This window comes from Gekko japonicus, unplaced genomic scaffold, assembly GCF_001447785.1.
Source record: "Gekko japonicus isolate JY-2015 unplaced genomic scaffold, Gekko_japonicus_V1.1 scaffold184, whole genome shotgun sequence".
Taxonomy (NCBI): Eukaryota; Metazoa; Chordata; class Lepidosauria; order Squamata; family Gekkonidae; genus Gekko; species Gekko japonicus.
This window is the reverse complement of record NW_015159715.1, coordinates 1,000,906-1,014,905: the sequence shown is the minus strand read 5'-3', so window position 1 is coordinate 1,014,905 and position 14,000 is coordinate 1,000,906. Positions and strand designations below refer to the sequence as shown.

The following is a 14,000-nucleotide window of genomic DNA, read 5'->3' as shown; positions in this document are numbered from 1 at the left end:
TTCTCCATCATTCTCGAACATTCAGAGTGATGTATCAAAAAAAGCCGATGATTCTGTACAACAGGTGAAAAGGGAAGAACCATTTAAATGGTCAAAACTTCCAGGACAGGTGAGAGTTTGCAAATCTTTATGCATATGTATAAATGATGTAACAATGATGGACAGGTGGTATAATGCTTTGTGGATTTAGTTTTAATTTAATTTAAAAAAACCCTGTGATTGGAAGCAGATATTCTCTAAGACTGTTAATTTGTGTACTATATCCTAAATGAACCTATAGCATTACAGAGGTGTACCTCTGGCTAGGAGTTAAATGATCTGGTATAGGAAAGCTAACTAGATAGTTCTTAAGTTAATTAAACTAAATTAGGCCTGACCAGAGTCATCCAGAACAATATGTATAAATATAAACATTTTACCTGCAAGTATTATGCAAGCCTTTTGAAAGGATTGGAAATGTTTCTGGGATATAATCTAATTCTAGTTACCTGCTATATGCTATTTAAGTTCAGATATAGGAACATATGGATGGTTTTATTTGCACCTCCCCTCCAATGTTCATGAAAAATGGCTACTGCTTTTGATTTCCATGTTAATTGGGGACATTTTGTACTCAACTGATCTGGTCACCTGGATCTGTGCCATGGTAACATTAAGACTAGTATACTGTAATGCATGTTGCATGGGTCTGCCTTTGAAGTCACCTAGGAGACTGTAGTTGGTATAGAATGCTGTAGCTCAGTTGTTATCAGGAGCTAGGTGGAGCGTGCATATTCCCATTCTATAGTCTCTGTTGGCTGCCCATAAGTTCATGGTATTGGTTACAATGTGCAAAGCTCTACATGGCGTTGGACCCTCATATGTGTAAGATTGCCTCTTTTCCTGTGTTTCACGATGGCAGCTTCTCTCATCTGTTCAAAACCTATTGCAGGTTGCACCCTGCAAACAGTCAAGATCAACATGCATTTTCTTTTGTAGCACCCATCTTGTGGAATAGCCTGCCTGAGGAAATCAGGACGGCTCCCACCCTTCTGTCATCCTGCAAACTTGTGGGATTAGAAGCTGGCCTTGAGCTTGCTCACTTATTCTTTCCCCCTCTGCTACAGACCTTTTAGTACATGGAGAAAGTGATGAGTGGTTCAGATTATCCTGCATTGTGGAACCTACTTGTAGGGACAGGGAGATCCTGCCCTTAAATAATTTTAGGTTCTTATTATCTTTTAACATTGGTAAAGGAGTGTGGGCAGAAACATGCAAACCTGAGTCTTGCTCCTGATTTCATCCCAGATAGAATCCCAAAGATAAAGAAACATGCGGTCAGGCACACTAGATTTTTCCATTTGCTTGATGTATTGTGTGTATTGTGCAGATAATGGTTTTGTTTGGTAATGCAGGTTTGTCGAATACCAAACAAGCATCTGTTTTCTCTGCGAGCAGGAGATTCGGGATGTTTCTGTATTCGCTTCTCTGAGGATGGCCGAACACTAGCAGCAGCTTGTGTAGGAAGAGATGGGTATCCTGTTATTTGTAAGTTGGCGACACATGGGGATGTTTCCGTTTAAGACAGAGCCACAAAGGAAGCAAGCATTTTTCCCTCCAGTTTTTTTACTTTCAAAAAGTTGCATTGCATTTTGCTGCGCTGTAATGATGGCCAGGATCCGGACGGCCATGCATATAACAGTGCATGTGCCTGGGATTTTCCAGTGTTCACCTTCTTACTACATGCCCTTGAGCCATACGAAAGAGCTCCCTCTAATTTGGGGTACTCTCTGGAATGCCTGAGATACAGTGCACTGTGGGAGGTTGCTGCTGTAGTGAAATCGGAGACCCCTTTCCCCGGTGTGTGAGCTGGACTTCTTCCACTTACTCATGAGACTGTTTGAAAGACTTAATTATTTTCTGTAACTTACTTGTTGGCAGAAGCTTTTAAGACTGAGCAGCCATACAGAAATCAGTGAGCCTAAGGCTTTTTATCTGAGGTTCTGTTCAGTCTACCTCCTTTTTCAGAGGTAGAGAGGATGGCCATGAGGAGCAGAGCCTTTCTTTTGTGGTACTTCAGCCTTGGAATGCTCTCTTCTTGGAAGGCTCACCTTGTGCTGGATTTCCAGTACTTGGTGAAGATGGATTTATTCTCCTATACTTTAAAGTGAGGTTTGCTCTGTTTAATGCGTCAGTGTCTCCTCCCTATAGTTTGATTATTTATTATTTTAGATTTTTTTTTATTTCTGCTGAATAATTGCTGGGGTTTGCTCCTTTAATGCTAAGTGACGTGAGATGTTCTGAGAGAAAGATTTGCCCCCAAATTAAGCATAAATGGGGAGTCGGAATCACACACACACACACACGGACAGGTGTCCGTCCCCCCCTAGAATAAGATGGTATGCTTGTATTTTTCTGTGATGGCTCATGTCACCATAAAAGATAACATACTGTGATCAGATATTTGATCAAAGAACGTTGAAGTATGAGGTCTTCCTGCAGAAGAGAATTTGGCTGCTGAGGAACACACACGATCCTTCATGTCTGAGGGAGTTTGTCTGCTTCTAAGAAGTGCATGGGCTCTTCTCACCATGCCAAATTTTTATTGACAGGAAGACAAATTAAACAGCAGGCTGACCTTTTTCATTTCTTCCAGTCCAATACAAGTGGTTGTTTGGACAAGTATGAGTCACTGAATCCTTCCCCTCCACCAGTGTCCCCAAATTTTGAATGTTTATCTAGTGTTGTATGTCATATGGAAGTGACGCACTCCTTTCTTAGACAGCTTACAATCTAAGCCAGGTGAACTATAGATGAAGACAGATATAATATTTTACAGTAGCAGCACTGATTTGGAAGCGTCCTTGCTTTAATTTCTCTCCAGGATCATGCAGTGAAAATACCAGTTTTGCATAGGGTTATGCATTCAGCATTTCTGAGCCAAATTAATACCCATATCATGATTCAGGCATTAGTTAAGCCAAATCAGATTCTCTGATCAGTTTACCAATAAGAGAATCCCAAATTAATTCAGGAATCCTGGATTTTTCATTATACCCTGTGTGGCCATTATAGTCAGTTGCAAATCTCCTAGGGTTTATTCGGGGGACTGGGGGGGCTGGGGTTTGAGGTAGAGGCACCAGATTTGCAGTGTATCTGCTGGAGCCTCTCCCCAAAAGAACTCCCAAGTTTCAACAAGATTGGACAAGGGGGTCCAATTCTATGGGCACCCAAAGAGGGTGCCCCTATCCTCCATTGTTTCCAATGGGGAAAAATAGCAAGGCAATACAAACCCAGCAGAATGTCCCAGAGAATCTCTGCAATTGTAAGTGAAGTGTGGGTGGGCATGTTTGCATGGCCAGCAGTAAAACCAGTGCAATGTGCCCAGCAGAACCAGTGCCACTGTGGCAGTGCCAAACCCAACAGGACTAAGGTCAGATCTGAGGATCTCTGAAGTAAGGGGGTTATTTCTGCAAGGACAGCAGAACCAGTGCAAGAGAACCCAATGCCAACCTACTCGTCCAGCAGCAGAAACCAGTGCCATTGTAGCAAATGCCAGGCCAGCTCAACAAGACTGATGTCAAGCACAGAATCCAAGCAAGTGCCCAGCAGTAGCACCCTGTGACATTGTGGCAAATACCAGCTCAATATGATTTATGTCAGGCACAGAATCACAATCCAAGCAAGGGGGAGGGGAGTTGCAGGACAGCAGAAACAGTGCAGTAGTGGCTGCACAGCAGCAGAACCCAGTGCCTTTGTGGCAAATGGCACCTCAACATTACTGGGCTTTTGTGTATTGGGCTGGCCTTGGTTCAGATGGGCTAGCAAAAGTGCCTGCCCACTCGGCACTTTTGAGTGTTCTGCTGGGCTTCTATTGCCGTTTCTGCCCCCCAAAAATTTAAAACCCTGCTGGGATTCTCTGATGTGACATTCGTTAGTTCTGTTGCTGCCACAATCCCTAATTTAAAAGATTAATGCATATACGTCATACTCACCTACCGGTGGATAGAAGCAAACACTTCCATGCATGTCTTAAATAATTAACTTACCTCAACTGACTACCGGATCTTGTGTTCTGAAAACTGGGAGCCAGTAGACTTCAACTGTTCAAGTGATTTGACTTTGGGACAGTATCTATCACTGAAATTACTGCAAATATCAATTGTATGAACTTGTACACCATGAAGAGTTTAATTTTGGTAGAAACATACACTTCAAATTCTTTATGAAAGCAAATAATTTCCTTTGCTTTCTTTAATATTAATAATTGCACAGTTGTAAAAAGGTAAGGTAAAGGTTCCCTTGCTCCTGTACATATGCCTAAACATTTTTTTTCATTTTGTGTTTTGATTAGTGTATGAAATTCCTTCAGGACAGTACTTGAGGGAGTTTTATGGGCATTTGAACATTATTTATGATCTTTGCTGGTCAAAAGATAGTCAGCATCTCCTTACTGCATCCTCAGATGGCACTGCAAGGTCAGTATTAACTGAGTTTGGCACTTAAATGTTTTACATATAGCATACATTTTTGTGTAATTGCCTCTTTTTTTCTTGTGTTACATAATTTAGCCACATGTTTTAGTAATATTTGCTTTGTTTGTCTGCTCTGTCTTGAAGATTAAAACAGTGATATAGCCTTTGAAAAACTGAATAAGAATGGGATAATAGATACCTGCAAATGCTAAGGGGAAAGAACCTGACCATAAGAAAAAACTTTGTGTTGTATTAATAAATAGGAATTGTTCATGAAAAAAAATAATGATGGCAAATCTGATAATATAAAGCCAGGTCCGAATGCTCTTGTGACTAACTAGGGAAGCTGTTTGGAGCAAATGGCTCCATTTTTAAAACAGCTGATTGATTTCTGCTTGGTTACCAATCCCAGTTTGAGGTACTTGTTTCAACCTTGGAAGTTCTGAATAGTCTAGGATCAGGGTATCTTATGGACCGCCTGCTCACACATGAAAACTACCTGCGGCTCTGCATTGTGTGGCCTCACCATCTGGCAACAATGAGACATGGCTTTCTCTGTGGCAGAATTAAAGTTGTGGAATACCATCAGGAGGGAGGCCTCCATGGTGTCTTCAGGGACATAATTCAGGAAATAGGTGAAGACCGTTTTCGTTTTAGTGTGACTTGGGTTTGGCTTATTTCTATTTCAGGCTGAAACCAGTGCTTTTTGAGACAGCTTTTTCTCTAATAGTTATGTGGTGTTATTGTTTAGATGTCATATTGTATGATATCATATTGTAAGATACATTAAGTGAAACTGATAGAATATGAATGTTTGAAATAATATGTTAATAAAAAGAATTGATGTGGATCTCACAGTCATGGATTCAAACTATTTTATGAATGACAAATTCTGCTTTTGCAGCCAGTGAGATGCTGACTGACTACCTGTTTCATACTTTTTTATGGTGTTCCCGTCAAATAGTATGATTTAAAAGTGCATGTTATTTAACATGTTGTTTGCTTGGGGGGGGGGGAGAGCCACAAATCTGCTCCATTTGTGTGAGCTCTAAAAGCAAGAGACTGGCTGAGAATATGTAAAATGGTATTTGTTACAACTTTTGATTTCTTGGTATGTGCCGTAACAAGCTGATGCAGTTTATACCCTATCCTGGCTGGAGTAATTGATTAATGCTGTTTCAAAGTTTGGTTGAGGGGAAGTATGTCCTGTATTATAGAGGACTACACTTCCTGTGATGCTCCTCACGTATTTGGACAAACATGAAGAATATGGGGTTCACTTACGAAGTTGCCAAGAAGTGACTGGCGGGAGTGTTTACTCTGAACACAGCCACTGATAGGGAATGGTTCTAGCCTATCACTCAGAAAGGATCCCACTCTCCCCCCAAACTCCAGCTAATAGGTTTATTGCAGCCCTTTATTGGAAGTGAATCTGTTTGTTTGAAAGAGATTTATTTCAAATAGTGGGTTGGATCCCTTCCTGCAAGGGCTTCTACTTTTGAGTGTGCTACTTCTCATAGCAGAGTGGGGTGTTTAGAAGTGATCCTGCTGCTCTTTGAGCATTTAAACATCACACTTGCATATTCCAGGAGGAGGAGGAATAAGGAAGGGATAATGTGTCCCTTCTGTTGTGAAAGGTACAAAGACACCCTGAGTGCATATAGGTATATGGAAGCTGTGCATCTACACTTTAAAACAATGTATATGCCTATTTAAAAATATTAATAGAACATAATGTACCTTTTGCACGTTTTTATTGCCTAACTATTGTGTCCTTCTAGAATGTGGAAAATTGGAGCCCAGGCTACATCTGCTGTGAAGGTTTTCCCTCATCCTTCATTTGTCTACACAGCTAAATTCCACCCAGTAGCTGATTATATTGTTGTGACAGGATGTTATGACTCTATGATTAGGGTTTGGAATGCAAAAGTTAATGAGATTTATGGTCAGCTTCTGCAAGAATTCGATGGTCACAGAAGTTTTATCAATACATTGTGTTTTGACAAAGAAGGTAGGTGTCATACTGCATTTTCTTATGCATCCTTGCAGTGAAATTGGCAGTTATGTTGTTCATGTATGATATAGAGCTGAAGATGAGAGCCCTGATAGTTTTATTCACAGTTCTTTTATTGAGAAATACCTTAAAATTTAAAACAATCATAAAGAGTCCTTGTGTTTAAGTAGCTGTAATTATGCCTGGAGGAAAAGTTATATGGCCCAGTAGAACTTACCTCACAAATCTTACCCACTCAATGCTAGTGCTGTTTGCAGAACATCAATCCACAGTGCCTTGTCAAGGGCTAAATGAAAGTGCATTTTTTGGGTATAAAATTATTTATCTGGTTGTTTGTTTAAAGCATATATATGCCACCCCTTCAGGGATTTGCTTGTGGCTCACAACAGAAAAGATAAAATCATAAAACATAGCTCATTAAAATTAAGTGCTATTAAAAACAGACAAAAAACCCTAGAAGCAATTAAAGAATATAACAGCCTAGAGCAGGGGTCCCCAACCTTTTTGAGTCTGTGGGTACCTTTGGCATTTTGAGAGAGAGTGATGAGTGCCACCCCAAAATGACTGCCACAGGAAGTGGAGCCAAACCCAAAATGGCTGCCCCAGGAGGTGGAGCCAAATGGAATGATTTGCACCTCCTGGGAAGAAGGGGGAATGAAACCACACACTGACTAAAGAAAGCCCAGATGTTTACCAGTCCTGATCCTACAGTGGCCAACACTTTTGTTTGAAAGAGGACGGTCAGTAGCAAATCCGGCCTTGCTGTGGCCCCACCCACATTCTGAAAAACTCTGTGGGCACCAAGGGAAGTACTGTTAAGATGCCATAGTGCCCACAGGTGCCACAATGGGGAATCCTGGCCTAGAGCATGAACCTTTTGGCAGCCTAAGTGATTATCATAACTGTCTTCAGGCTAGAAGCAGATTATAAAACCAAGTGAAAAAACAGATCCCAAATTAAAAGCAAAGTTTACAAAAATGTTTTAGTCTGGCACTTAAAAGAGAGTAAGATAGGTGCCAGGTAAGCCTTATGGAGAAGGACGGTCTACAAACTGAGAGCCAGTTTGGTGTAGAGCCTGAGAGCCAGTTTGGTGTAGTGGTTAAGTGTGCGGACTCTAATCTGGGAGAACCGGGTTTGATTCCCCACTCCTCCACTTGCACCTGCTGATGTGACCTTGGGTCAGTCACAAGCTCTGGCATAGCTGTCCTTGAAAAAGAGCAGTTTCTGCCAGAGCTCTCTCAGCCCCACCCACCTCACAGGGTGTCTGTTGTGGGGAGGGGAAGGGAAAGGAGTTTGTAAGCCGCTCTGAGACTCCCAAGTGAAGGGCGGGGTATAAATCCAATCTCTTCTTCTTCTTCTTCTTCTACAGATGAGGTGCCACAACTAGAAAAGCTCTGTCTCTGGTCAGTACCTGCCTCACCTCTGCAGGGCAACAGAGAGCAGAGGTTGTGAGAAGTACAGACTGGGCAACAGAGAGCAGAGGTTGTGAGAAGGCTTGCAGTGGACTTTATAGGACAGGAGAAGGTGGTCCTTGAAGTATCCTGACCCCAAAACATTTAGGAGTTTATTGCTCAAAATAAATGATTGTGAAAGTCACTAGCAAGACCTGAGACTGGATAGAAGACATTAGCAGTTTAGTCCTAAACAGAATTATTTTAAGGCCGTTGACTTTAATGCAGGGCTATTTTGGGGCAAGAACGCACAGGAACGGAGTTCCGGCTGGCTCCCGTGTTGGCCACGCCCAGCAGGAACTAATTAGCATAATAGGCCAACAGCAGAAACTCATTGGGATTGGCTACATTAGGGGTGTGTGGCCTAACATGCAAAGGAGTTCCTGCTACCAAAAAAGCCCTGGGTTTTGACAATAAACAAAGTAAATAGAATAAGAAGCAAAAGGTGGGTGTGGCTAGGTGACCACACTTCTGGTAACATGGGGTGTGGCCTAATATGCTAATGAGATGTGCTGTCAGTGTGTGACCTAATATGCTAATGAGTTTCTGCTGTTGGGTGTGGCCTATTATGCTAATGAGTTCCTGCTGGGCTTTTTCTACAAAAAAAGCCCTGCTTTAATGAAATTAGAAGGGTGTGACTTTGCTCACTAGTACTGCAGTATTGGTGTGCAAAAACAATCTTGGGAATTGTTAGAGTGAAGATATTAGCTAAAACTGTGAGGCTTGATTATACTTGATAATTTTTTCTGCAGTCACGTTCATGTTCTCCCCCAGTAAATAAGTAAATAGTATACATTTGGGAATTGCTGGTTTACAAATTTGCTGCTAGAAATATTGAAGTAGCATCTGCGTACCCTTGGCATACCCTTAAACAGAAGTTTCTTGCCATTTTTCATGGTGTTCATATGCTTCTCTTAACCTTTCTTCTCTTACATGCAGAGCTTGATTGAAAACTTCCTGGTTCATCTTGACATCCAAATGCATGCACCTAGGGCAAAATGGGGTTTGTTCAACCCCCCCCCCCTGGGATTCTAAACTGGGATTAAGCTGAGGTATAGAATCCGAGTTTGGGGGCTGGGTGACAAACTCCAGTTTGCTGGGGTGTCTATTTTCAGATATCATAATGACTTGGACCTTGATCAGATCAGAAAGTTTTCAGTCAAGTGCACATGCTATAAGAGAGGGGAGGTACGAGTGGAACATGTAAGCACAGAAAACATGCTGTGTTTCTGCCCACTGTTGGCAAACAAATTTCTGTTCATTGTGACATATACAGATAATTCCAAAATTACTCGTTTATCATACTAAATCCACCAATTATTATTTTCTAGGACTACACATGTTCTCTGGAGATAGTACAGGGTTGATAATAATCTGGAATACTATTGTTAAAGGAAGTTCTCAATCATCGATCCAGGACTGGGGGATTGATAAGGTATATATTGAAATTAAAATAGCAAAGTAACTTTTATGTAAGCCATAGGTATTAGTTTAAGACATCCAATTTTTTATAAAAGGTACTGAATGTTAGTAGAATGCTTTGGGCTTATTTTATATTTATAGTACCCAATGGCTATTGGGAATTAAAAGATTTTTGTTGCCAAAAATGTAGTAGTTTTCACACACTAGCAAGGTGGTTACATTTTACTGATATTTTGCCCATTTGTATCTTCTGTACATATTTGATTTTACTTGGGATTTTTCATGTCAAAACATCTTCCAGTGCTAGAGTAGTGTAGTGGGTTAGTGTTGGGCTAGGGTCTGGGGAATTAGAGCTGTCCATGAAACACGATGGGTGAACCTGGGATAGCCGCTGTCTTATAGCCTAATGTACCTCACAAGGTTTGTGTGAGGATAAAATGAGGGGAAGGAGAACCTCTGAGATTCTTGTAGGAAGGGAACGATAAAGATTTACTAGATATTCAGCTAGTTACCTGTTCATACATCCAAGATTCATGTTTTTCTAGTAACCTGGGATACAGGTCTATTGTCCAAGAATGAAATGCTTGCTTTAAAAATTGCTTCATTTTTCTATATGTTAGTTACCTTCCTTCCTTTCTCTCTCTTTCTCTGGAATGTCTCAAGTATAAAAAAATCTACTTTATAATCTACTCTTACACCAGATACATTGAGTGCAACCAAGAGAAGAATAATTGTTTTCAGTCCTACTGTTACCCATTTTTCTGAATTCACTATATTTAGTAGTAGGAAGGGGATAGTGTAGGCTGGAGCCCTTTATGTATACAGGAAACAACTGTGGGATTTGCCCAATTTATAATACAGAAGGGATTGCTCTTTCCTTGAAAGATCAGAAGTAGGAAGTGGGTAATTTTGAAGTCCGGGGGGGGTTCAGTGTACAGAGATGCATTTTATCAGTTACATATAATTATGTATTTTTTGTAATTACATATAAAATATACATATAAAAAGACCTGTAGAAGTTTGCTTTGACTGTGGACATCTCTTCCATGGATCTGTCCAACCCCCTTTTAAAGCTATCTATGCTTGTAGCGAAAGATGTCAGAACTCTGTTCAGTTGCAAATGGAACATGCATCTTAAGATACTGATTTTTTAAAAATGATTTATAATTTTCTTGAGTTTATTCTTGGTTTGATGTGCATTGAATTGAATTGTAAGCAACTTTGAGTAGAAAGGTGATCTATATGCTTTAAAATGAATAAAATAAGTGGAGTGTACTTATGGCATTCATGTTTTCACTAGCTCTTTTGTCTTTATAGGAAATACAAGAAGATGATATTAAAGGAACCCCGGTCAACCATTTGGAGGTACATCCAAATGGAAGGCGTTTATTGATCCATGCCAGAGACAGCACTGTGAGAATTATGGATCTTCGAATGTAAGCACTGCAAAACATGTTGACATTCAGAGTTCCATTTTTAAGACTAATTTACTATTTAGCTATGATTTTTCTTTTCCATTTAATACACACACACACACTTTTAAAAGCTTAAATTGCTGTATCATTCCTGGGCAGTGGAATAAAAGTCTTCTTGGACCTCAAGAGCCAGTTTGATGTAGTGGTTAGGAGTGTGGACTCTAATCTGAGATAACCGGGTTTGATTCCCCACTCCTCCACATGCAGCTGCTGGTGTGACCTTGGGTCAGTCACAAGTTCTCTGAGACCTGTTCTCTAAATGGCAGTCTTCGAAAGAGCTCTCTCAGCCCGGAAGGGAAGGGAAGGGAAGGGAAGGGAAGGGAAGGGAACGGAAAGGAGATTGTAAACTGCTCTGAGACTCCTTTGGGTAGTGAAGGGCGGGGTATAAATCCAATCTCTTCTTCTCTTCTTTTTCTATTGGATGCCCCTATGCTGTAGTCACAAAAGAGAGTCAATTTGGATGCTTTCCCTGAGGGAGGACAGGGCTTCCAACTAACATTGTAATCCTGAACAGAGTTATAACCTTCTAAGCCCATTGACTTCAGTGGACTTACAAGGATATAACTCTGTTTAGGATTTCATTGTAAGACTATTATGAGCTGTTGGGAAGAGTTCTCACTGGCTCTTCCTTCTTGGAGGAGTTTGAGCCAACAATTTACTTACTTTTTGAAGTTGCAAGAACCTTCCCTTTTTCCATTTCAGCTGGAAGAAAATTGAATGACAATTGAACTAGGGCTGTGGCTCAGTGGTAGAGCATCTGCTTTGCATGCAGAAGGGCTTAGGTTCCATCCATTGCCAGAAAAAGGCTTCTTCCTTTCCTGCCAGGAGGTGCTCCTAAGCTGCATGCCAAGGAGCTGGACTCAGGCAGAAATGGACATGTAGCCTTGTAGGCTAAGGAAGAAAAGCCAAAGTGGCACTTCAGGAGAGCACTTCCACCTCTCCTGAAGGAGTGGAGAATCTACAGCACCATTCCAGCTTCCTTTGCCATAGCAAAGGTGGACCAGACAAGTTAGTTTTAAGATTTAATTTAGCCTTATTTAATCATATTTGTCTGTTCTCTTAGGTAAATCTGTGTAATGCCTCCAAAGGAGGACCATCCTGAAGCACCAAGGTGTTCTCCTGTCCTGGCATAGTAGTTCACAATAAGCTGAATTTCACTTTATAATTGAAATTTTTGGATGATGTATCCAAAAAAGTGAGGAATGAAATTGACATGAGATGTAAAGAGAGAGAGACACTGGGATGCGAAGCCAAAACCTTTAAAAACATTTTTCCTTTTAAAGTTTTAGTGAAGGGGGGGGGGGGCATTTTAGCAGTCTCTGGAAGCCAAACATTAGTTTTAAAATAGTTTTAAAGCAGTAGGTGTGTTTGGGAAATGTTTGTTTGTTTGTTTAATTTATTTATTCTTTTTAGTTTTGCCACAAAGAAATATATTGGTGCCACAAATTATCGTGAGAAAATTTGCAGTACCTTAACACCATGTGGAACATTTCTTTTTTCTGGAAGTGAAGATGGTATAGCATATGTCTGGAATCCAGAAACGGGTATGAGAGTTGATTATTTTATATCTTTTGAGATGGAATCTAGTATTTCCTTTAATGATTCTTTAAATATAGCTTCAATGTCTAGATTTGGAGGCAAGCAGATTCTGATTTGCTCAGGCATTTGGGGATTTATATAAAACTCCAAAACATTCTTTCCCAGTGGTACTGTGCAGCTCATGGAGAGTCACATTTGTCTTCACCCCCTGGCAGACGTCTTCATCCTCTGACAGAAGATGGCAACAGAAGACACCAAGTGACAGTGTCTGGGGAAAAAGTCCCAGAGTTTTGTTGTCATGACCCAGAAGTCTCTCTTCCGGGTTGCCATCTGTCTAATCTCAGAAGGCAGGGCACCTGAAGCAGGGCCTCAGAAGATGACCACAGTGGTTGGATAGATTTGGGAGAGAGTAGGTATGCTGGTCCCAAGCTATATAGGGTTTTAAAGGTCAATACCTTAAATTGGGAGCTGCGGTGGCTCAAGTGGTTAAGACGCTGCAGGCTGTGGAAGGTCAGTAGTTCAGCAGTTCAAGACCCGAGTGTGCCGCATGACGGAGTGAGCTCCTGTCTCTAGTTCCAGCTCCTGCCAACCTAGCAGTTCGAAAGCAAGAAATTGCAAGTAGATAAATAAACTTCAGTGGGAAGGTAACAGCGTTCCGTGCGCCTTGGTGTTTAGTCATGCTGGCCACGTGGCCACGGAGATGTCTTCGGACAGTGCTGGCTCTTCAGCTTTGAAACGGAGATGAGCACCGCAACCCTAGAGTCGGATTCGACTGGCTTTCGAGCAAGGGAACCTTTACCTTTTTACCTTAAATTGAGTCTAAAGCGAATTGGGTGCAGACAGGCCAAGACTGGAATGATATGGTCCCTACAGCCCACTCCCAAGTCAACAGCCTGGTTACTGCATCTCCAAACTGACATCTCCAAACACTTTTCACAGGCAGCCCTGCACAGAGTGCATCGCAATAATCTAAACTAGATATAACCAAGGCATGACCCAAAGCGGCCAGATCATTTCTGCCCAGGAAATATGAACCTATGAAAAAGGACTTCAGATTCCAAGTGGAAAGAATGCACTGAAATATCTTTGACCTGTTGAGGAAAGTAGGGCATGATTTGCCAAAGTCTAAAACCTGGGGCAAAGCTGTTACTTTTCCTGGAACATAATTAGAAGTATACTTCACTGTTATATTGAAAGAGATATGTATTCGTTTTTCTCCATTAGATTCCAGAAAAAAACATGTAGGTATTTTTTTCTGCTCTGACCTGGATGGCCCAGGCTAGCCTGATCTTGTCAGACCTCAGAAGCTATGCAGGGTCAGCCCTGGTTAGTATTTGGATGGGAATTTGCAGTTACCGTCAACCAAAAGAGCTATATTCACTTCCTTTCCTGGCATGAGGCCTGCGTAGGAGGGAGGCTTGCTTACCCATTCTTCTGCTGGCTGCTGTTTCAAAGTGGGAACCACCTGCCAACCACAAGCCCCACCAGGCATGGGCCTTGCCCACATTCCTGAAACATGGGGCAGGTGGCTCATTGGGGAATGGTGGTCAGAAGAGCCACAGGTACCATGTCAAAGAGCCACCTGTGGCTTCCAAGCCACTGAATATCACTGCTCTATTCTGTTCTGTTCATGAAGGGAGGAGAA

At 41.4% G+C, this 14,000-nt stretch overlaps 1 protein-coding gene across 1 annotated transcript in view; it reads left to right on the top strand.

Moving 5' to 3' along the window:
* AHI1 (Abelson helper integration site 1) overlaps nucleotides 1–14,000 on the top strand; it is a 192,421-nt gene that overhangs the window by 79,081 nt on the left and 99,340 nt on the right. Inside the window, 7 exon segments of the mRNA XM_015412078.1 lie at nucleotides 1–109; nucleotides 1,395–1,527; nucleotides 4,334–4,457; nucleotides 6,236–6,465; nucleotides 9,251–9,354; nucleotides 10,659–10,777; nucleotides 12,230–12,360. The exon segment at nucleotides 1–109 is cut by the window's left edge and continues 15 nt beyond it. Coding sequence (XP_015267564.1) covers nucleotides 1–109; nucleotides 1,395–1,527; nucleotides 4,334–4,457; nucleotides 6,236–6,465; nucleotides 9,251–9,354; nucleotides 10,659–10,777; nucleotides 12,230–12,360 — 950 coding nt within the window.